Source organism: Lactuca saligna, chromosome 4 (genome assembly GCF_052625555.1).
Source record: "Lactuca saligna cultivar CGN05327 chromosome 4, ASM5262555v1, whole genome shotgun sequence".
Lineage (NCBI taxonomy): Eukaryota > Viridiplantae > Streptophyta > Magnoliopsida > Asterales > Asteraceae > Lactuca > Lactuca saligna.
In genome coordinates, this window is record NC_136420.1 from 288,162,709 (window position 1) to 288,188,298 (window position 25,590).

The window sequence follows — 25,590 nt, forward strand, 5'->3', positions numbered from 1 at the left end:
ACTTTATATATCGTTTACATCTTTGACATCTTTTACATCTTTTACTTACTGTAACCAACATTCAGGAAGGTACGGGACTTTCCTGGGGAAAACATAGAACCTAATTACGATTACATTTTTTTTTCGTTTACATCTTTAACATCGTTTACATTAGATACATACATGCAGGAAAGCATGGGGCTTTTCTGGGTAACATTTACATAACTAGAAAGAGTAACAAACTGGATAACATTACATCTTTTACAATTTGTAACATACAATAAGGAAAGTATGGGACTTTCCTGGTAACACATGATAAGTAAACAGAACAGTTCAACCAGTCAGATAACCAACTATACATTTTCACATGAATAAACATATTTTCAGTGTACAAACTTACTATACTTTACATTTGTGAAACAATAACCAACGTTAAGAAAATATGGTATTTTCTTGGTGAACATAACATTTCAGATACAGAAAGGAAACCGATACATTTTCATAAAACAAAACCGCTTATGAACTCACCAGCATTATGCTGATTTTCAAACCGCTTGTGTTCTCAGGTCGACGTTAGAACAGGTACCCGAAGATCCTTTTGCTCGAAGACGGAGTACATGAAGATCCGTTTCATTTTGTCTATATATACTATGTATCACAACTGTACAAACTTTACTTTTGAACAACTATAAAACTTTTATTATGTAATGTAATGGTTGCTTTACTTTACTTACTATGTGCATTGGATTTGATACTCAACGTGGTAGTCAACCCCGGAAATGTTTTCCGCCTTCGGTTTTCGGGGTGTGACACTCCTCGCAGACACTCATCTCATGATACCCAGACCTCAGATCGTTCTTGGAAAACCAAGACACCCCCTACAACTGATCGAACAAATCATCGATCCTCGGAAGTGGATAACAGTTCTTCACCGTCAACTTGCTCAACTCCCGGTAATCAATGCACATTCAGTGTGAACCATCCTTTTTCTTGACAAAAAGGTTCGGGGCTCCCCACGACGAACTACTTGATGGGTTTTGGTCATAACAACATCCTATGTGCTCATACAAACCCTAATGCTTGGATCTAGGTTTCTCTATTGTACATGCAAGTTATCCAAGACTATAAACCCTAGATCTAACATATGATAATCAATATAACATATAATTAGGGTTTAGATCATACCTTGATTGTTATGTAGCAATAACAATCTCAATTCCTCCTTGTATTGACTTTAGAAAGCTTAGAGTCACAAATGTCACTCCTCTAATGGTTCACAAACACCATAAGCAAGAGGATGAAGAGGAAAGAGGATGGAGGCTGCCCAAAACGTGTGGAAACCCTAGAACAAAGCTTAGCCACGTTTTTGGTCCTTAAGGGGTCTATATATAGTGAGGCTATTAGGGTTATCTAACAAGGAAACCCTAATTTGGATGCTTAAGCCCTAAGCAACCCATGGACCCCCTTTCCTTAAGGCCTTGGACGATTTCTCATGGGTTTCCCCATAGAATTCGTCCACCCCTTAATATAATGCAATCCATAGCCCAAATTGCAATTATCTTATAATTACAATTCCAGTCCCTTAAGTTTAATTAATCTCTTTTAGTCACAAAACTAATTACTAATTAATTCTTGACTAATATTAATTAAACAATATGATTTCTCCTTTAATATATTATTCTCATAATATATTAATAAATCATATTTAATACTTTCTCTCCATAATTCATCCTATCAATTTGCTTTGGTGAAGGCAACCCAAAAGGACCATGCACCATCGGGTCAAGTACATACCAAAATAGTTATGGACTTAGACACTAATCCAATACTACTTGGCCTGATAAACCCTTTCCCAGCAGCTCATGTAGTTGTGAGGATAACTCCTGCATCTCTGGAGCCGCAAGGCAATAAGGTGCCTTGGCAATAGGCGCCGCTCCCGGCACTAAATCGATCCGAAACTCTACCTGCCTCTCGGGAGGCACTCCCGGCAACTCCTCAGGAAAAACATGTGGAAACTCGCACACTATCGGAACCTCGAAGATAGAACTCGATCTCTCCGCAGTAACTCGCGTATCCATGACATATGCCAAAAATCCCATGTATCCCTACTGTAGACTTTGTCTCGCTATGGCGGCCGAACAAAATGTCGTCCCAGATCGGGTACCCTCGCCATATACTGTAAGCACTCCCCCACTAGGATCTCATATGGTCACCAGCTGACACTCACAATCGATCATAGCTCCAAATCGACTCAACTATTCCATGCCCACAATGACACAGACATCCCTCATCGCAATCAATACTAGATCTATCGGAAACTCAACTCCAAAAATCTCGAGAAAACATCCACGAATCATGTCGGTTTCAAATAGCACATGCTCATCGGCTATGGAAACTCTCAGAGGTCGACTCAACTCCTCTTGTCGGATACTGATATGACGACTAATGCTAAAGATATAAAGGATCGACTCGCACCCGAGTCAAGTAACACCAAGGCAGGCACAGATTTCACAAGAAAAGCACCTATACACAATCACAATATAAGCACAAAATATCTCAAAAGAATACAATAAGAACATGTACCAGCCACAACATTAGGTGTTGCGCGGACCTCCTCCACTGTCAACTGAAAGGCTCTCCCACAAACCTTCAGTGTCTCGGCCTTCGTTGGCTGAATCTCAGTAGCATGCACGGAAGTAGGTGCAGATCCCAGGACTGATCCTTGCACGAGCTGAGGGCACTCGGCCTTCTGGTGGCCGGTCTGTTTGCAATGAAAGAAAACCGAGAATCCCTTGGGGCAATCCTTCGTCGTGTGCCCCTTCTTGCCGTATTTGTAGAAGATCCCCGTACGGCAAGAACCCTTATGACTCTTGCCGCACTTGCCACAAGTGTGGCCCTTCTGGTCCCCAACTCTAGAATCAGCGGGCTTGGCCCGCTTCGTCACCGGCTGAGACTATACTGGTCTCCGATCCCTCCCACGAGACTCCTCCTCCTCCCTGGTCTACAACTCAAGCTCAATCTCTTTCCTCCTGGCATTGGCCTGAAGCTCGGCCAATGTCATATATGACGAGTTTGCCACAAACTCTCATATGTCCTTCCTCAGTATGCTTAGATATCGGCTCACACGTGCCTGCTCAGTGGACATGTGTTTAGAGCAAAACATCGCCCTCTCATGGAACATCCTCGAAATCTCAGTCACTGATTTTGTCTTCTGCTTGAGAGACAGAAACTCACGTGTCAAACGTTCCCTCTCCACTGGGGGAACATACTCGTCTCGGAACATCTGAACAAACCTCCCCCATGACACTGCAGCATGATATGCAGGGATAAAACCAGCTATCACAAACTTCCACCAGTACTTCGCTCCCAAGCGAAGCTGGTTCAATGCAAACCGAACTCTTAAATGGTCGAGGAATGAACACATGTAAAAATACCCCTCAATATTGGATATCCACCTCATCGTAAAAATCAGATCCTGCATCCCATCGAACTATGGTGGCTTCGTGTTGCTGAAATCTTGGAACTGCAACGAGTCACCTCCCTGAGGCCTACCAGGGGTGACGGCTGCAGTGGCCGCGGCAACAACAGCCTCAGTGATAGCAGCGTATTGCTCATCGAACGTCTGTATTAAGGTGGTCTTGATAGACCCAAACATCTCTGGAATCTCACGGATAGCTATATCCACCTCCTCATGGATCATCCTCCGTATCTCCTCATCACTACTCCTACTGGCTCCAGAGTTGTGGCGTGTACCCACTATGATGTCTCTAAAACACAACACAAAATTATCAAAGACTCGCTCGAGCATACTCACACTCGATCACTCGCCCCTACTTGTTCCTTAGCATCCTGAGGATTCTTACTTGGACCGCTCACTGATCCGGTGTTTCCAGTAGTACGGGCCCAATACTACCATCCACACTGCATCAGTGTTCACCCCAAGTCCTCCTCCTCGAATCCCAATAACAAGTACTCTATGCCTCACAAGCTACTCTCATAGTAGTCCTCTCAATAGCTCGCTCCTGCTAGATACTCATACTCAAAGCAACTCACTGATAGCAAAAATACCTAAGCTAAGGCATCACAAATCAGGCCACTTTAGTCCTAACATATGATTTACCTAGCCTATTCTCTAGCATACAATATATCTCATAAAATATCTCGTAACACAAAATAAGGGTATTTTGGGAAATCACCGCTCGGGCTCTGGCTGATTATACACACTGCTCCGGCTCGTCTTCTCTTAAACTCTTTCTTATTTTTAGAAAAAAATTATCTCTTTTGAAAATCTTTCTCAAATCCTTAATTTGAGTCCAAACACACCAGAGGGTGCATCTGAATCCCTCAAACCAAGGCTCTGATACCAATTTGTAACGACGTAAATTTTCTAACAATTTTTTCATTTTCAAACGCAATAAAACTCGTTTCGTAATTCTCAAAATCACATATGTCTCAAATTTCAACAAATAAAACACGATCCTAGAATCATAAAAACAATCTCCCGTCAGTGTGTACAATCATGACGTTGCCTTGCCGCGATCCTCGGAACTACCTAAAACACATAACACATAACACGGTAAGCATAAAGCTTAGTGAGTTCCCCAAAATACCACACACAACACATCAGCCACTCGAGGCTATAACTCAATAAGACCCTCCGGTCAATGTGTCTCAGTGGGACCCTCCGGTTCCACAACTCAGATCGACCCTCCGGTCCCTCAACTCAACAGCTCAATATAATACACGGTAAGCATATCACAAAACATATAGCATGATATCTTAAAACACAGCTCATTCACATAAGACCCTCTGGTCACACATAAAGTTACCACGCACGGTAAGTATAGTGAGAAGAATCACCTCGTAAGCTAGCAAATGAAACCTCAAACTCGGAAATCTTGAACTCTACCTACCGGTCTAGCCTAAACCTAACACATAATAATTATCTCTAATTAATATCGGCTCCCAATAACTACACTAACCCTTCTACACTCATATAAGGGTGAAAAGACCATTTTACCCCTCCATAGGCTTAATAGTCCATAATTTGACCAAACCCTAAAAGTCAACGGCAGGGAGTACGTTGCGCGTACTCGGCTTCCATGCAGACATCAGGGATGCTTGACCCCTATGTCGCGCGTACTGGGATTACGCCCAACATACGACCCAGTTTCACACTCATCTCATTTTTGGTCTTAATCAGTTAAGACATAGGCTCATATCTCAGATTTGGACTTCCCTAATGTCTCTTAGTCCATAAAGTCATTGACTTTAAGCCTTTGCATGGCTGATTAGCTCACAAACACTCAAAACACCCATTCCCTTTGCTTATGTAGCTCATAACTCATGCATGGCTCACTCCTAATGCCCAAGATTGGATTTTTATGACTCTACTACATACAATACACTGAAAAGGGGGAGATCAAGGTCTCTAGAGTTCATTATCTCATAAAGTCTCCATCTTTTGGGACAAAACCCTAATATACTCAAACAACATGCTCATGACAAAGGAAAGGTAAAGTTTGAAGCTTTATAGCTCAATAAGAAGGTTCTCACTCAGATTTGCTCCGATCTAGAGGCTTGGACTTCAACTCCTACTTCTTCAAGACCTCCTCTTCTCTTCAAAATCACACAAACACTCTCAAGGCTCAATCACACACACATAAGCTTTAGGACGAAGGTTAGGGCACTCTTAAGGTTTTCTCTCTGGGAATGGTGGCCAAAAATGAGGCCATCATATCCCTTGTATAGGGAACTCACCCCAAATTAGGGTTGCACTATGGGTTTAGTACGCCCAGCGTACTCACGGGTACGCCCTGTATACTAAGTGGTCTCCGTGTCACAAGCACGCTGATGAGTACGCTAAGCGTACACCTCAGGTACACCCCGCGTACTCATTTTTTTACTCTTTTTAATATAAGGGCTAAATTGGACAATAGTTCAATAGATCAAGGTTTTCGAAGTATATCTGTACTTGGGATGTTACATTCATGCAAGTCTGGACAAAGCTCTTTAGCTCAAAAAGGTCTTAACACATGACTTAATGCTTGCATGAGACTCTTAACTTCATAAAGGTGGCACCTTTATGCATGAGGGGGGTAGGGAAAACCTAGATCTTGAAAAATAATCCTTTTGGGACGTCCTAGTCCAAACATACATCCAACCATGGCAAAAAAAACATAACAAATTGGCCCTAAAGGAGATCTAAGCCACTAGTGTTCAAGATAAGAACTTGATACCTCAAAATCTTTGCAAAACAGGTAGAGGTTCTGTATCTCCAGTATCCCACCAAGCTATGAACTTCACCTCCTTCTAGAGTTTCTTCAAAATGGACCAAAACACACCAACTTTACTTCAAAAGCTCAAAATGTAGGATGGGAGGCTAAAAGGGATGTTTAGGGTTTTCTGAAGGATGTGGGACTTGAAATAAGTCAAGGTCTAAAAGTTAAGAATGAATTTATAGGGTGCAACAACCCATATTAGGGTTTTTCTGAATCCACATGTACACCCAGCGTACCCCAACGTATACTCCTGAAGTCCCGATATGTTCTCAATCCAGTACGCTAAGCGTACTATGTGGGTACCCCCCGCGTATTAGCTGCAAGGGTCAAAAATGCAAAATTCCAAAGTTTAAGGGGAAAAAAGGAAACTTACCGAAAATTGGGATGGTACATATTTTGTATCCCCGCTCGAATAAGAGAACTCTCTTGATTTAACCTTTTTTTAGTTTTAAGTTCTCTGCTACCAATTGCCTCCCTTTTGCACCCTTTCTATGTAACTCTCTTGTAGCATGTATTTTCTTTTACATGAACCACATATCAAATTAACCACCAAAGAAATTTGCTCAAAGAGGTCTTCAACATCATTGTGCTCTTTGCTACATCCACAATAACTTGCTGAAGTTGGTGTGCAAAGTAATGTACATAATGTGCTAAATCGTTATCTTGTAATATCAAAGCTTTTATTGTTTGTCTTATTGTGGCATTGTCCTCTTACCTATTAAAAAATAAGATATAAGACATAAAGGAAATAAAATTCAATTAAAATACATAGTAATCAAAAAAGTTTCGATTACCTAAATCATACTCAATTTATTACCGGTAAAAAAAACTTTATTTATAGCCTCTTTAAGAACATTTGCATGCAAATTTTCAAAATAAATATAATAATGTAATCTTTATTCTTTAGTTTAAAAATTCTTATAATATCCTACTACTCTTTTACAACCAATAATTAAACTTTCTATGAACTAATGATTTAGTGTTGTTTGGTAAAACTATGAAAAAAAAATCATTTTAACTTTTTAAATAAAACCAACTTCAAAATTTTAACAAAAAAATCATCAATTTATAAAGTGTTGTGTATCAAAGAAATTCAATTCACACATGAATTTTATCGTACTCATTAAAGATCAACTCAAAATGAAACAATACATTGGTTTCCCTCCTCCAAGTCCAAGCAGCAAAAAGAAATCCAAATCAATATATATATATATATATATATATATATATATATATATATATATATATATATATATATATATATATATATATATATATAACAATTTAAAGAAAATCTAAAGTCAATTTTCACTAGTTAAATCAGTCTTAAGGGTATATTATTTTTACCAAACACCCTTATGGTAAATGGTTAAGAGATTACCTCTTAATAAAACTAGTAAGAGGTAGACCAAACATCCCAAAACTCTCACCGGATATGTATGATTGAACAGGTTTTCAAACCTAACCTCAAACTGGTTTTGGTTTGACCGATCCAGTTCAGCCTATCATGTTCGATTCAGAGAGACTCACCATATTACAATGTGTAAAGCGGTCTAGAAACCTAATCGACCAGGTCAACACGCCGGTTGAAAACTAGGCTTTGAGACCATTTCAGACCTAAAAACTAACATTTTTTGCCCAGTAAAAATTATATTTTTTAAAAAATAGATTTATATTGGTTCTTGGAATTTCGGACCATTTGATCCTCAATATTATGTGGTGCTCAAGCAGAAGGTTTGTGGTGTTCGGACATAAGGTTTGCGGTGCTCTAGCAAAAGGTTTGTGGTGCTCGATAAGCAGTATGCGGTGTTCGGACTTGAGGAGCTTATGACGTTTTTGGCTTGGCTCACGAGCAGTTTTTGTATGTCAACAGTTAACTCTTCATTATAAATAGATATTCGTGTATGTTTGTAACTTGAAGCATAAAGGCTAGAATTCTAATAAAATCTTCTCTAGTTCTTCCGTAGATTAACCAATCAAAAATCATGTTAACCACGTTAAATCCTTTAAATCCTTGTGTTCTAATTTTTTCCGCATCTTTAATAATGTGTTATTGTGTGGTTATTGATTCTGTATGCCAACATAAAGTGGCCGTTTTCATTTGTTTTCAACATACCTAAAGGAAAACCTACCTGATTCTTGACAAATTATGCGTTCTCAGTTTTCAATTTGTGATATCGACTTTCATAGTTCATAATCTCAGTGTTCATATTACTGCTTACGTCTTAGTTTTGCCTGCTAACTTGTATATTTTTCGTAATCCACATGATATCAAGAACATATCTGGAAAAAGACATTAGATAACGCAATTGCATCCGAATGGAAACGTTACATATATAGAGAAAGAGTGGCACACACATACAACGATCGAGAAAATGCATGAAAAATAACTATAGCATCTAGCTTTATTCTGCATGTTCGTACTAGTATCACCAAGTGAAGTAGCACGTACTACTATCATGATTCATTTTTCTTTCATTAAACAGGCCCTTAATTTTTTAACATTTAGGAATCGAAACGCCACAGGCTGAAGCAACCTTCTTGGCATTTGGAGAGTTGATATATTGTTTAAGACTAGGGTTCTTCACGTAGCCACAGAAACAAGGCTGTTGTGCTTTCAACTTGCTGCAACAAGCTACAGATGGTGTCGCCCCACTAGAGAGAAACGCAGCACATGGCACTAACTCTTGTGGATTACAAGTTGCAGCATTCGTCTTCTCGACATTGTCCACAAGCATCACCACCAAGGCACACAAAAGAATGAATGAAAATGCCTTCTTCATCGTTTCAAAATGAGAATAATAAGTTGAGACTAGAGATCACAGAAGGAAAGATGGTGATTTGTGGTTCTTCAAGCTTAAAGCTTCGTAATTTATAGTGGTTTTAGTAGGGTTTTTTGGGTTATTTAATGGTTTTACTCAAGATTTTGGAAAACCTTATGTGGCATAATACATTTACAAAGTTTATTGAGTTAAAGTGTTTGATAGAAATGTTTGGGTTTGGTCTTCTATACGTGGGTATGCTTCACTTTCGAGCTTTCTTTGGGGCAAAAATGCAAGTGACCATTCACCAACTTTGACGAACTAAAAGTCAATAGATATCGTATACAAGTAAAATCCCGACAGTTGTGTGAAAAATATTAATTTATCTATTCGTTAAATTGTTTAAAATGTTGTATAGGAGTTACAAGAGTCCATGATTCCATTAAGAACAATTTTTTATAATCCATAACAATTTATATTTTAGAGTTATATTTTAGAGGGTTAATAAAACTATATAACCATCTAAATCATGAATTGGTGTATATGTGAAAAGGTTGTTATATATGGATCACAATAGTTATTAAACTAATTAAATTAGAGTTTGTTTGAAATAATAGTTTTCATTTTTCTTTATAGTTGGAGATGAGAATTTTATGATCAGTTATTTCAACCACTTAGACCTGACGGATCACCTGAGGGAAGAGCAGCAAGACCCTTTCCTGCTCACTGGAACACCGCATCGGGAGTGCGGGAACGACGATGTGGGGAGTAGGTGGGGGGTGGGTTGCCACAATCTCTGTCTTTCTCTTATTGGCCGGTTTTTTATTTTTTAAATCTAATTGTTAAAAAATCGTAATATATATATATATATATATATATATATATATATATATATATATATATATATATATATATATATATATATATATATATATAAATAAATTTTAAAAAAAAAATACTAACGGCTAGATATAGGAAATTGAGTTTTTAATTTTTTTTTACCCTCTACAACATATATAAATATACATACGCTTTAACCTTCAAACTCGCACCTCTTTCTATCAATTTCTCTGTACTTTCTTCAAAAAAATTAGACAATCAAACCCCAAACTTCGAGAGAAGAAAAAAATCAATATTTCGAGTTCAAGTACCCAACTCGAAGCATTTTCGCTATCGATTCATCTCAAGGGGTTTATCGTCCATAACTCGATGCTCTCATTCAATCTTCACTACAATTCCAATATCAAAATATTATGCAATGTTACCTGATGCAAGTTTCAAATGTTACTCCAAATATGTTATCAAATTTTATTGTTTTTCCCGATCAACTTTCGCCAAATCAACCCCAAACTCAAATCTCAGTCTTTCAAACCCAAATCCAAACACAACCCTCTCAATCTCAACCACAATACCAAATTTTCGATGAGTTGGATGAAGAGATTATACGGGAAACTCAACCCCACCCCCCTCCCCAACACCGCAAAGGAAAACAACAATTGAAGGAGGGTATTGCACAACTGGGAAGACAGAAGACGCAAGCATGGATTCCACAAGAAGAGATAAGTGTGGTAAAAGCTTGGGTTGACATTTCAGAGGATTCACTGACGGGAAATACACAACCGGGTGACCATTTTTGGTGTCTCATTCTTGAGAGGTTCCGCAAGGAGATGGGAAAAGATAATGAGTACCGTATCAATCATCAACTGAATTCAAAGTTTTGAGAAATAGCTAAGGTCGTTTCAAAAATGAATGGGTTGTACAATAACCTAAAAACCCAACGGAAAAACAACCAAGGAGATGAAGAAATATTTCAAGAAGTTTTGCATTTTTTTCTAGAGGAAGTGGGAAAATCATTCAAGTGGCACGATTGTTGGAAAATATTGATTAAAAGTCCTAGGTGGAAAAAATACGAGCAAGACTTTATACTTGCAGTATAATAATCAAAGCGATCAAAAATGAGCTCTAGTGGTTACACAACTTCCTCCAATGTTCAGGTCGATCTAGATTTAAATGAGGATGACGAACTCGAGCTAGAAGAAAAACTGTCCGACCGTTGGGTAGGGACAAAGCAAAAAAAGGAAGGGAAATGAGACTTCTTCAAGTGCATCGGATTTCAGCATGGGTACGGACAAAATGCGGAGAATGACGGAGCCATTTGATCAATATAATTTTAATTTCATTGAACGTTTGGCGTTCGCCAAAGAAAAAAAAACAAAAAAGAAGGAGCACGTGGAGAGACAACAAATGGAGTATATGAGCTTCTTGATGGAAAAGATCGATTATCTTTCGAGACCGGCTATAGAGCTTGTATTGAAGAAATGAACGGATTATACACAAATATTTTATGTAGATTGTTGTTTGTTTGTTTGTTCTATTTGTTTCTTGTTTTTCCTAGTTATTTAAATCTTAGTTTTTCTATATAATTTTTATTTTAATTAATGTAGTGGTTTTTACTTTTTAATTAATTTTATGTTTATTACTTATTTAAAAAAATTATAAATCATAAAAATCAATTCTTTTTATTTAAAAAAAATGAAGGAAGCTTCACACACACACTGGCTTTTGTTGAGGATAAGAAAAATGAAGGAAATGATGATGTGACATACGAAAAGTGAGAAAAACTTCCCTCACGCATCATCTGGCCTTAACAGTTCAAACACTTATTTCTCATTTTAATATCATCTCGACTTCATTAAATATAGAGTTGTATAATTTGAACAATAAACTAGTCTAGTGCAAAATTAATTGTATCAGAACAATATAATATCAGTATTTTTCATAACTAAAATAAATCATTCATACATTTTTTATGTGTTTTAAAACATTGTTCCGTTCTAAGGTTTGGTATTATATCTCTCTTTCACGGTTTCACCTTTTAATCTTTTATGTGTCACGGAAGCACTATTTCTTTTCCACTCAATCTTTTACTCCTATGTTAATTGCAAGAATGGTCCCTGTGGTATGTCAAAACTAGCAAGTTTGATCCAAAATGGTTTGGCCTGCAAGGATGGTCCAATAGTTTCGTTTTGTTGCGAGTTTGGTCCAATTTGATTTGAACTTTTTTGTAAAGACGATTTTATCCCTTATTATTTAATTTTTCATTTTTATTGTATTACCAACAATTAAAAATTAATTGAAAATAAAACAAAAATAAACTACTCTCTCTCTCTTTCTTTCTTTCTTTCTCCCTCTCTCTCTCTCTTAATCTCTCTCTCTCTCTCTATCTCTTTATATATATATATATACACACACACACACCACTGGCGACAAAAAGGTGTACCGACAGCCCTTCTCCACCCCTCCTTGTTGTCGATCGGAATACACCCCCTGAGGATCGCCGCTTCTCTCAGCTGCTACTTCGCTATTTGTTTCCCTCAACCAAACACCTATGTTCTGATTCCATTCTTCTTCCTTCTCCCTTCGATCCAGTCGTTTCCCTTTCCCCCTTGATTTGTGGATGCTAACGAAGAGAGGAGAGCCAATAGGAGATCACCGGAAATCGAATCCCTTTGCGTGATCTGTTTGACCACCAGACCACCATTTTGACTACTTCCATTCGTATTACTTCTTCCCTCTCCCGATCAGCGAAGATGAAGAGTAAACCCACAAAGGGTTGTCGTTCTCGACGGACCCCCTTGCACTTCATCGCGATTTCTCAGCCGCATCGAAGCTCTCGTCGATCTACCTTTCATTCGAATTGATGGTGGGTTTTCATTTCAGGTAGGGTTTTGTGTGTGGTTTTTGTTTCAAATCTACCCTTCTTCATCTTCGTTTCGGATTTGGAACTAAGAACATACTCACCTTCAACTTTTGGATTTGGGTTTTATTTCATATCCAAAATCAAGAATGTATAACACCCATTGTGTGTTTATGTGTGTGTTGTGTTCTACACTCACTGAAAAATGTTCATCAGAGGGATAAGAAGAGTTACACACATAGTTTGATCTTGAAAGATTTCACATCTACTCCGATCTTAAAAGTCAATTTCATCTAGGTTTACAACTTGAAGATCGTTCTTGAGTTCTTGAAGTTCGTTATTTAGTTCATGAAATCAAGGTTGAGTCTTGATTTGTTAAGAACATACAAGGGGCCACACAGATATATATATATATATATATATATATATATATATATATATATATATATATATATATATATATATATATATATAGAGAGAGAGAGAGAGAGAGTGTGTGTGTGTGTGTGAGAGAGAGAGAGACTTTCTTTTTTTCTTTTTCTTTTTTTATTTTTATAATAAAAAAATTGAAAATGGGGAAATACCAAGGGCAAATCTATCATTATAAAAAGTTTTAAAATTTTTGGACCAAACTCGCAACAAAAAGAAACTATTTGACCATCCTTACATGTCAAACTCATTTTAGACCAAACTTGTTAGTTTTGACATACCACAGGGACCATTCTTGCAATTTTGTCTTCAGCTTAAGTTACGCCCTTCTTCACGGTTCCCTCATTTATTTATTTTCATATATACACATATCAAGAAAAAAAAAAAAAAAAAAGGAAGAGAGAGAGAGGCGTGATTCCATCCCTGGCGGCGGAGGTGAGCACAAGCACCGCCGTAAGGGTTGTTCCCGCCAGTAGCCATTGGACCACATCCGCCACACATATCACTTCCCATAAATTTTATAATTATTTTCTGATTTTTTAATATTAAATAATTTATTTTAAAAAGTTTCATTATTACATAGTCTTGGTGTAAATTCAAAGTAACCAATCGGAGAAGAGGAAATGGAAAGATCGAGTAAATGATGCAAGATGAGATGGAAAGAGTATGCACATATGTTACATTTTGTAAGTAAAACCAAATGCAAATTTTTTTTATTTAAAAAAAATTACAAAAACATAAACATTTTTGCATTTTGGAATAAAAACGTTGTCTATGTTTTATTTTTTATTTTTTTATCATTCTTTTTTGTCTCTTTATCATTTAACAATAAATATTTTACTAAAGAGAGATATATATACAAATACACATGTTTATTATTTTACTTTTCAACAGAAATAATGAAATCATGTTAATAACTTTTAAATATTAAAACACTTAATCAATAAAACCTATAGCCAATTTCAGTATCTAGGTGCGATTCCATTCTTTTAATTTTATATATAGAAAACCATGATTAAGAAGATCAGTACGAACAAAAGATAAAAGGATATTAAATTTTGTTTTTTTTTTCACCCCAAACTTGAATATTAGTTAGTTTAGATGACTCCAATCCAACTAGCCGACATTCCAAACCACAATAATACTTACTTTCTTTCGCTACCGATAAACCATTACTATCTATGTTAAACAGCTAACCAATTCACAAATCACAATCATGATCATATATGATGATTTTACAATTCTGACTTTAACAGTATTTGAGGGATAAAAGTAGCGTTGTGGATGACATGTACAAATTTAGAAGTAACGGGTTCATGTGTGAACCGCTTTAAAAAACATCATAATAAAAATTCTGATTTACGAAACCAAAATTAATCGATCTAATGTTTATAGAAAGAATAGAAGTTTTTTTTTTTTTTTTTTTAAAAAAAATCATAAGAATTACAAGAAAAAACAAAAAAGATCTTAATGTGGGGGTGAAAGCTCATCGCTATTTTTACCTTTCCCCCGAAGCATATCAGTAAAACCACCTCGCATGATTCTCCTGAATCTTGTGTCTTCAACGGGTGATTGTGGGTTAATGACATTTTTCGGGTCGGGTGGTGGTGGTGGTGGGATTTCTCCTGAATCCTTCTTTCCTAAAAGTCCACCTTCACTGAAGAAACTTGTCATGGAGGTCGGGAGTCCAAATTGAGTCCCCATCACTTTGCTAAATGCATCAAAAGTTCCACTCGATCTCTCTTTTACTATCACTTCTAACGCCTCTTTATGCGCTGGGTCGAGCGCTTCCGTGTCTTTCAATAGGTTTTGTATTGTTGGCAGGAGGAGATCGCGTACACTCGCTGATGAAAGATCTGCAAAGAGTGGCAGGAGGACATTTTCGTAATTTTACTTTCGGTTATTTATTTATTATAGTAAAATGAAAGTAAACCTGTAGCATCGAGAGCACGGATAGCTTCGCAAAATGCGTTGGCTCGATCGCGGCGTCGCACCATGTTGGTTACGGGGAGTTGAGCTGAAGAAAGATGAAATATTTTTGATAACAAATGTGCTCTTTTGTCAAAGAAAATTAAAATTAAAAAGTTATTTTGATAAATAATATAAATGTATAGTTATAGATTAAAGGATATAATCTTTTAGGCTCTCGGTTGTGTGTGGAACAGCAACTACTAATGCACGAATAACAGCAATTGTAGCTTCATGAGATCCATCTTCAAGAAAAGCGTCCATTTGAACACGTATTTTGTCAACAATCTACCAGAATATATACATATATAAGTTAGGTTGCTATTGAATTTATTCCTAAAGGAGAAAAAAAATAACATGTTAGTAATTAACTTACAACATCATTTTTGAAGTTTTGAGCTACAGTTCCAAACGCATCGATGCTTGCATACAACACATGTAAGTTTGGTTCAGAGCCCAAAGTCACAAGAGCAGGCAAAACATGTGATGAAGCAACTTTAGCATCAATATAAGGCACCTATTCAAAATCAAAGAGATTAAAAAGGCAACATTAAAAAAAAAGTCAAAAAGAAATCGACTTACAATCACTTTCAGAAGCTTAGCAGCGTTAATTTTCAAATCCATGTTGGAGCTCACAACCATCTCCCATAAGATATTGAAAACCAGATTATGGTGTTCTTCAAACAAGCTGCAAAACAGAATAATGTAATCCAATCCAATCCAATCCCAGAAGTAGTTTTGATTTAAAGAAAAATGAAGGAATACGCACCAAAGGAAACGGACAGAGTTGTACACGTCAGCACTGTGGATTGCTGACTGGGTTGTCTTGTCAGCGCTTTGGATCAACAGATTCCTTAAGTATTCAGTTAATAGTTCATGTTTGTTAGGGAATCCGAGGACACCTGCTAATAGAACTGGTAGGACACACAAGGTGGCAATTCTTGCATCCATAGCAATTATTGGTCTTAGAGCTGAAAAAATAAAAAAATATTTAGTATGGAATATTTTGTAAAAAAAAAAAGGAAAATAACTAAATAAGTTTGTACCTTTAATTTTAGGTTGGGATGTGGAGCGGAAGCATGACAAGTCAGCATTATCGCCAACAGCCACTAAGAATAGAGGAAGGATTATATGTGTTAAATAATCCTCCCCAAATCTTGTGGAAACTGCTAGTAAAAACTGAGGTAATGAAATAATGATGAATAAGGGTTTGTTTAAGATATGAGTAAGGGTAAAAAAGTAAAAAAAATAAAGTTGGAAATATTCTGTACACTTGAGATGCGTTTTCTTAAACTATCTTCCTTTTGTGGTAAGAGAGAGAGAATCTGAATCAGACTGGGAAAGCAATCATCATGAAGCCACTCAAATGTAGGCCAATCTAAACGTCCCCTGTTAAAAAATAAATAAATATAATTTAGAAAAGATAAAGTGGGTGTTTATGATTTTAAATAAACAGGAGAGGTGTGTTGAAACTTGGAACTTACTCTGCATACTTTTGAAGCAATTGAAGTGAAAAAAATGTTCCTGTAGACTCTGAAAAAGACTCATATGAACAAGTGTCGATAGCTATTTGGTGTACAATTGGAAGCAATTGCATCAGTAACCGAAGTAACACATCAACAGTCCATCGTTCTCTTTCACCTAAAACATGGAAGTGTGACTCTACAGAATCTTCAACCCCTGAAACAGGTGGACAACACTAAAAAGATAGAAAGTATTAATTTAAGTGCTAAATGTACAAAATTGCTATTTTGCTATAAGTAAGAAAAATTAACCTACTTTCATTTATTTGTGTATTCACTTATAACAACCTATTTTCATTTCTTTCTATTAGAACCTAGTACTTTCAATTTTTTTCTTCTTAGTTATGGACTTATGGTTAATCTCATAAAAGACCTTATATTTTATGGTTTTCCAGATTAAACCTCATCTTTATTTTTTCCTGAAAAAGACCTTGTATTTTTTCATTTTTTCCAAAAAAAAAAAAAAACCCTTAACCTTCTAACTGTTTCCAAATAAACCCTCAATTTTTTGTTTTTCTCAAAAAAAAAACCTTGCATTTTACAAGTTTTTTCAGAAAAAAAAATGATTAAAAGGGCCAGATCGGAAAAAATGAAAAAATGCAAGGTTGTTTTCAGTAAAAAAAAAGAAAGTTGAGGTTTAATCCGGAAAAAACACATAATATAAGGTATTTTATGAGATTAAACCTATTAGTCATCACAGCATTGTAGTTTGAAAAATCTACCTAATTATAATTTATAGCACTTTACTTCCAATTTTTTTCTTATTGCAACAATATACTTTGAAAAACCTACTCAATTATTTGTATCTGGATGACATTGCTATAACGGAATAGATTTTTCAAAGTATAATGTTGTAATAGGAAAAAATGAAAGTATGATGCAATAATAAACAAGAAACAAATCAATGAAATGAAATGAAAGTATTTATTGGATTTAAGTTTACCTCTACAGAGCTCAACATGTGAGAAATCAAAACTCGTAAAATATGATCCAATTTGTTACCCCACATGAGCACAGCAGGAACTAGCTCTTTAATAGTTGTATCCACAACTGCTCCCGATGGATCACAAACTAAATGGAACATCATTTCCTCCACCTAAAAAAAACAAAAAAAATATATCGGGAAAACAGAGTATCATAATTTTATTTTATTTTTTTTTACAGTTTGGTTTTGTATTTTTGTTGTAAGTCACTGGGCATATTATGATCATGGGAAAATGGTGACATGACATGACATGACATTCCCTTAGACCATGTTATAGCTTACATTGTAGGAAATGGAAAGCTTTGTTTCTCCATTGATAGCCTCTGGAATCATATTTAGTGAGGCTGAGGCTGATGCTGACCTTGATATATTTATCCATATTTGGGAAGAGTGGAAGCAGCAGAGCCAGATTTCTTGCAGCAGCCTCACGAACTACAGTGGCGGAATCCTCTATGAGCTGTTGCACAATAGATAGGATGAGGGAGTCTCTAATCTCTGGCCTCACAAATCCTGCAAGCTCCCCACATGATTGAGCTACAAGCAGCCTGCGTTCCTCATACATGTGACTAATCTGCATAAAATTAAATAAAATTAAATAAATAAATCACAAAACTATAAACACAATAAAATGAAATCTTTTTATCCTCACTTGCTCCCAACATTGGGGAAGCAACTCTGTTTCTGTTCGCATCTCTCCAACATTCCTAGCAAGTGTGACACAGGCCTGAATTGAAAAGAAAATATGTTATGATTTTAGTACTAAGAGAATATACTTATTATATAAAAATGAAATTTGTTAAGTGTTAAAAAAAAAAACATACATCCATAATAATTCGCCTTTGTTGTTCATCTGGGCGTTTAATCAAGTTAAACAATGTGTGTGTCAAGGAATCCCTTGTGTTGCTATCTGGGTGTCTCTCAATTGCACACATCATCAAGGGAAGAAGCTCCTATAAGGAATTTAACAAACAATTAACCCAAGAAGATTTGTATTTTTTTTGAAATTTTATGAAGAAAAAGTAGGAAGATAGATGTAAAGTAAAAAGTAACCTCTCGATGATTGATTAGCACATAAGGAACGATTTTAGGCAATGCATCTGAAAGAATCTGAATAGTTCCAGGACCCTGAAAAGTTAAAATTTTGCATATATAAAAAGATTACTAAAAAAACAAGTGGTGAATCCTGAAAGAATCTGAATGGTTCAAACTTCAAAACTCAAAAAGAGACCTTTTTAGAATCATGTTGAACAGGAGTGTTTGACTCTGGAGTCAACCCATTATCAGTTTTGACTTGCATATTGTCTTTAAGGAGATCCTTAGCCACATCTCTATCATCTGATTTAGAAAATTCCTCATGTTTATCAGCAGTGTTTTGATCTCTCACGTTGGTTGAAGATGATATCATGTCGTTTTCACATAATTTTATGACTTCATCTTTCCTATCGGTTATTTCTTCAACATTTTTTACAGGTGTGGTGTCACCAGATTTTGTAGCATGTAGTCTTTCAATCTCCTGTTGTAGAGATTGTATTTGTTCCTTGTAGCTTTCTTCATCTTCTACATCGCCAGGTGGCACATGTTCTGATTGAGCTGCTTCAGTTTGCTTTTGAAGTGAGGTTATTTCAGCCTTGTAGACAGTTATTTCTTTTCTTCTTTGTTCCAGTGAGTGCTTTACATCTTGAACCTGATTATCTTTCTCCTTGATATCCTTCTGCAAAGTCTCTAGTGACTTTTTTAGTGTTGCTATTTGTGAATCAACTAAATCTCTGCTTCTTAATAAGGTCTGTTTTTCATGTTTCAGCTTCTCGTTTTCTTTCACCAATGATTCGTTCTCTTTTTGCATGGAAAGCTTCTCCTGAAAAAAATGAGGTACTTCTTGATATATTCACTTTAATAGTAGTTTATAATCATTTTTTATATCTTATAATTATTATAATAATTAAAGCTTTTAATCATATTTATCCATACGTCTATAATAATTGAACTTCTACTTCTAAATTGTTGGAATGTTGCTCTCTTGACAAACAAAACACTTCATCTTCAGCTCTCTACATGGAATGTATGCATTGATTGCTTAGTTTTTGATATTGTTGAATATTGTCATATTGTAGATGGATTATATTTAAGATATTGCTATTGATATTTTGATGTTTAATAAGGGCATATATTTGATATTTAACAAGGGCATATATGATATTTTGATATTAAAGAAGGGCATGTACAATATTTTAAAGTTTTATGAAGGGTAAATATGATATTTAGAAATTAAGTTGGGCAAACATGATATTTTGATGTTTAAGAAGGGCATATATTTGATATTTAAGAAGGGCATATATGATATTTTGATATTAAAGAAAGGCATGTACGATATTTTAAAGTTTTATGAAGGGTAAATATGATATTTAAAAATTAAGTTGGGCAAATATGATATTTTGATGTTTAAGAAGGGCATATATTTGATATTTAAGAAGGGCATATATGATACTTTGATATTAAAGAAGGCATGTACGATATTTTAAAGTTTTATGAAGGGTAAATAAGATATTTAGAAATTAAGTTGTGCAAACACGATATTTTGATGTATAATAAGGGTACATACAAAATTCTCCCTTTAACAAATACATGGGATGCAAGTTGTGTGAACATAAAGCAAAGTGCTTGAAGAATTAAATTACCTCAGCTGCTTCTGTAGTGGAAGAAAGATACTGATAATAGTAATGGCGCAAAGCATCTGGCACAGATGCAGATGAATTCTCCCAATCATCTAGATTCTGATCAGTAACCTGAAAAAAATCCAAAATCATATGTTGTCTTTTTTAAATGTAGCATGTATGTTTCATAAGTACAAATGAAACATATGAGATATGAAGTAGCAAAAGTAATTAACCTCTTCATAAAAGGTCATGGCAGTTAAACGATATCCTGCTAAGAGCAAATATTCCTTTACAGCACAGTTTAGGTCATGACGTTCTTCTGCCTTTAAAGGACCCAAATCAGAGAATTTTGTCTCCCCACTTTGTTGAATACTTGACCCGTTTTTTGCTTTAGCATCTGCATACATCATAAGTTACATATTGTAGAAGAAAGTAATTTCAGAAAACAATAAATGTAAGGAAGCTTCTTTCATGAAGGTAGATAAAATTGATGTTTAATCATTTTATTTACACTAAACATGGTTTTCTTATTCATTGGGGAAATGACTAATGGTTATAGAATAAAATGATCATGGGTTCTTATATTTAAACAGCATTTGTAACACTACATAGAGGTATTTTACACACAAACAAGAAAACCCATCAAGTTGAATGAAAATAGAAGATGAATTAAGCATTTTACCACTTGGTTCATCTTGTTTGGACTCAGATTTCTTTTGCAACTCAGTTTTGAGCTTCAAAATGTCTTCTTGAGCCAAACGATTCTCATAGTCTCTGATTGCTAGTTTCTCCTCTAGTGCTTCTTTTTCCTCCAGTAGACTCTGTGGGTCGGCAACTAGTTCAAATAAATTAATAAATAAGTCTCCAAAATGCATTTATTCACAAATATGAATCTTATACAACCAGGCTTATAATACTATTTAAAGAAACATGGCCCTAGTGGCTTAAAAACGATCAATTTCATTCAAATTATTAGTGGCTAAATTGTAGCAGTTATACAGATGTTCTGTTCCAAGGATTAGACAAGTGTGTGACATAGCTATTGGACACTGCTACTCAGAACTTAATGTCCTAGAATTCTAGCTTCTTTTAAATTCTGTTTATGATGTTATAAGAGAACCTATTTCTTTTCATGGTAGACACATGAAAATGGAGGCCATATAACAAAAGCAAACAGATATTAAGAATGATATAAATAGATATAACAATGTGGGTTTGGTTTGTGCACAGGAGAGAGGAAGAGAGAAGCTGCTTGAGAGGGGGAGTAAAATATTTGTTTTACAAAGAAAACTACACCATTTTGTTGTTGTACTTGGTGTAGGTGCAACTGAAATACTGAATCAAAAAATTCTTCATCTCTACTTGCCATAGGAGAAATCTTGATGAAAAAGCTAATACAAAGAAATGTCTATCAGATCAAAAACCTAGATATCACTTGTGAATCAAGTAATGAACTACACAATTGATTGCCAATCCCAAACATCAATGTTCAACAACATGGTAAAACTGGATTAATAGTCAAGTAGTATCCCAATGATTATTCAAATGATTCAGACTTTATACTGATGTGGAATAAACATCAAATCTAATTAAAATCACCAAACAACGATAAGAATTTAAAAAAATAATGTAAAGAGATAAAGGAAAGGAGACGAACACCAAGATTTGAGTGGAAAACTGAAAATGGGAAATGCTATGTACTTAAAAAGTCATTGATTTACACTAGCTTATGAATTGGAAAAAAAGAATTCCTTCAAACAGAACAAAGGCTCTCCTGCTAAATGGGTATAAGTGTAAAACAAGTCAACCAAATTTGTAAAGAAAGAACTATAACTCTATAAGTTGATTCTGCTTAATCAAAATTAACAATGGATAACATTAATTTGGGCTATTAGGATGAAGAATTCTCAGGTTGATTTCGACCAGTGACCACAAGGAATATATGCATGCTCCTAAAGTGGCTTTGATTGTGAGCATATAAATTCTAAGAGGATAAAAATTCAATTGAGAAACCTACCATATTCACAGCTAATTCTGTATGTCAGCAGAAAAACATCTAATGAACTGCATGCAATCTAATTTAGAAATACAAGTGTCTAATTAGTAACAGATACACTGATCCTCATATACTAGACTTACAAATGAAGCTTGTTCACTTTGTGAAATTTCATCAGCCAACAAGAGAATCGTATTCTTGTAATTTTATTATTTCTAGGGTTCGCCTTTCATGAAATCACACCATGAATCTCCTACACGAACACATAAACTAAATAACTCTACAGAAAAATCAAGTCGTTGATAGTTGAGATCAAACTCGGCTCTCATTTCCAATGGCAATTGTCAAACGATAACAAGCCAAACTTAAGCGAAAAACCAGTTCAACAGTCATACAACATGACCAGTGATTGTAAACATATGAAGTCTGTATGGATTTTCAAACCTAGTTCCCTGCGGATTCACATCACATCCTGCTCTCATTTCAAATTTCACTACTAATAATTTATAAGACAAAAATTCAGTCAACTAAGGACAATTATAACAATATATCAACAATTTTAGCAAATAGTTCCAACCTCGAAGAGAATTAAACCGTGAGATCTGATCTGGTGGAAACTGAATGGGATCAGCAAAGAATTCCTTGAGGCGAATAGCTTGATCATCGCGTCCATCATCGAGGAGCTCGTGCAGCAGCTCAAACGCTGATAACAAGTAATTCTCCTCCAATAAGAAGTTTACCACGCAATTACACAGCGATGATTTCTCCACGTCCATTTGACTCTAATCAATCTATCGCAAGAACATTGAAATTTCAAAAATGTCTTTCGCTGTATCCGATTCGATGGAGAAAATTCTATGCATCTCAGGTTCATGAAATTTGAAGGTTTTGTTAAGATCTGTTCATGGAGTCCGAGCTCGAAGAGGAGTAAAAACTCGTTAGTCGCTGTAAGAAATTCTAAGGGGTAAATTTGTAAAATCCAATGGTCGGGTTATTAGTTAAAACTTAAAACTTAAAATGGGTCAGACAAATATTTTGGGAAAATTGCATATTTTTGCAACAAATTATATTTTATATTTTATATTTTTTATTCTCCTTTTTAATCGGTTTTAGTGCCGACTAAGAAGCATTGAAATCTTATCATTTTATTATAATTTACAAATAATTATCAAACTAAATTTTGTTTACCAAATAACATGAATTTGTTGATAAAATGATAATTTTATCATTTTCTCTCTATAACATATATTTTACCTTTTCATTACTAATATAGGCGTTCAATCATAAAATGAGATGGTGAGATGTATATGTTGAGTTATATAATGTACGTCTATCATAAAACTTAATACCCTAGTACCTTTATATTTTTTTGGAATGTTAAATGCATCTGATTAAGAATACAATAATTACATAAACTAGCAATAATTGTTGGATTATGTGTCTAAACCTATAATTATAGTTGGTGTAAACTTGAATTGATAATAGCACAGTCTTTTTAGGTTGCCCTTAAACCTAGCAGTTGAATATGATAGCTTTTAGAGAGAAAAAATTATTTATTAATTTATTATATGGTTAATAAATTAATTAAAAATCATAATAAATGATTTATTAATATATTGTGAGAATAATATATTGATTGGAAATCATATTATTTAATTAATAATTGAAATTAATTCGAATCAATTTTTGGATTAATTTGATTAATTAAAAGTATAGGGTATGTTTTGTCATTTATTGAAAGTTGAGGAAAGGTGCCCATGGACCTTATTGGATGGGGTGGACGAAAATCTCTTGGAAAAGCCCAAAGAATTTCGTCTAAGCCCCTTGAAAGAGGGGAATGGGTTGTTTGGTCACCAAGCAAAAGGATTAGGGTTTTCTCCTTAAACTTTAGTTTTGGCACCAAACTACCTCAGCTATAAAAAGACCAATAGCCTTAGATTTCCATCAAATGCTTCCTTTTGGAGACTTAGGGCCGAAATTTCACTCTTATCCTCTCTCTCTCTCTCTCTCTCTCTCTCTCTCTCCAAGCTCATTAGTTGCTAGGGTTCGGATGTGAACCATTAGAGGCACGACACTTGTGGTGCTTACTTCCAAGAGTTTTTCAAGAAGATTTTAATTAGTTATTTACTACAATAACTACAAGATATGTAAATCCTAACTCATATTAGATTATTGATAATTCACTATGGTTTCTTATTTGTTGTTTAAAGGTCGTATGTTCAATTAGAGAAAACATATATCTTTAATTAGGGTTACATGCACACATAGGTTTTTGTTTGTTATGCTCAAAACTTATTAGTGGTATTAGAGCATTGGCTTGTTATCTATTGAATATTATTGTAACTGTTTGAATTTGATCGATTAGGGTTTGTGGCAATTAACCCTTTTGGGGACTTAGGATTTTCGATTTAATCAGATCCTTTAATTTCAAAATGAATATCAAATTTATTTCTGATTAATTACTAATTAATAATATGATTTCCAAATAATATATTAGTCTTATAATATATTAATAAAATCATTTAACCACTAATTTATTATTCCAAATAATAAATTTAACTCTCTCTCTCCACTAGTCATCCTGTTAAATTGCATGAGTGAAGGCAACCCAAAAAAATCATGCTACAAATCAAATCAAGTACATACTAATTATAGTTATGGGCTTAGACACCTAATCCAACACATGTATCGCAGGGGCTTTAATGATACACATTGTATGCCATCTATACCCATTAATGACACATATTGTATGTTGTAAATATAACGACCCAATTTTCACAACCAAAAATTTTTTTGTTTAAAAACGTTACTTTAGAAAATATTAATAACTAAAACATCGTTTGATCAATCATAATATAAACTGAACCATGTCTGAAAACCACAACGTACAACCAATCAGAATATCAGAGTATCAATCCCAGAAAAGCTCGTAATTGCGGAAACCAAAGAGTGTGTGTGTGACGTGCTGCTACCGCGCCGGCTCCTTTCCCCTAGCTGAGGAGGTACCTGAAACCAAAACTGAAACTGTAAGCACAAAACTTAGTGAGTTCCCCCATAATACTCATACCATGCATACATATAACAAACAATGTTCAGCTAGGAGTTACGGGCCTTGCCCACCCTCGGGAAGATACGGGCTCTGCCCACACTTCGCTAGCCGGGAGATACGGGCCTCGCCCACACTTATGAAGATACGGACCCTGCCCACACTTCGCTATCGGGGAGATACGGGCCTAGCCCACACTCCAACCTCGGAGAGATACGGGCCCTGCCCACACTCAACCGCTAACCCATAACATACAAGTATCACGCAGAC

General features: G+C 35.3%; 1 protein-coding gene across 2 annotated transcripts; it reads right to left on the reverse strand.

Annotated features, from left to right (window-relative positions):
* Positions 1-14,348: 14,348 nt before the first annotated feature.
* LOC145043756 (HEAT repeat-containing protein) lies at positions 14,349-23,180 on the reverse strand. Of its 2 annotated transcripts, XM_078992504.1 has the most exons (19): positions 22,852-23,180; positions 20,961-21,113; positions 20,512-20,675; positions 20,300-20,407; positions 18,853-19,479; positions 18,675-18,749; positions 18,446-18,574; positions 18,274-18,348; positions 17,986-18,195; positions 17,583-17,735; positions 16,601-16,815; positions 16,388-16,505; positions 16,163-16,295; positions 15,886-16,087; positions 15,699-15,804; positions 15,493-15,633; positions 15,281-15,404; positions 15,082-15,198; positions 14,349-15,004 (listed from the first exon to the last, which is right to left on the reverse strand). In XM_078992504.1, the coding sequence occupies exons 1-19, from the start codon at positions 23,048-23,050 to the stop codon at positions 14,616-14,618; spliced, it is 3,438 nt and encodes a 1,145-aa protein (XP_078848630.1). In that variant the 5' UTR covers positions 23,051-23,180; the 3' UTR covers positions 14,349-14,615. The 2 variants fall into 2 exon arrangements, with proteins under 2 accessions (XP_078848630.1, XP_078848629.1); XM_078992503.1 differs by lacking the exon at positions 14,349-15,004 and having other exon boundaries at positions 15,159-15,404; positions 20,961-21,099; positions 22,852-23,159.
* Between the last annotated feature and the right edge of the window lie 2,410 nt (positions 23,181-25,590).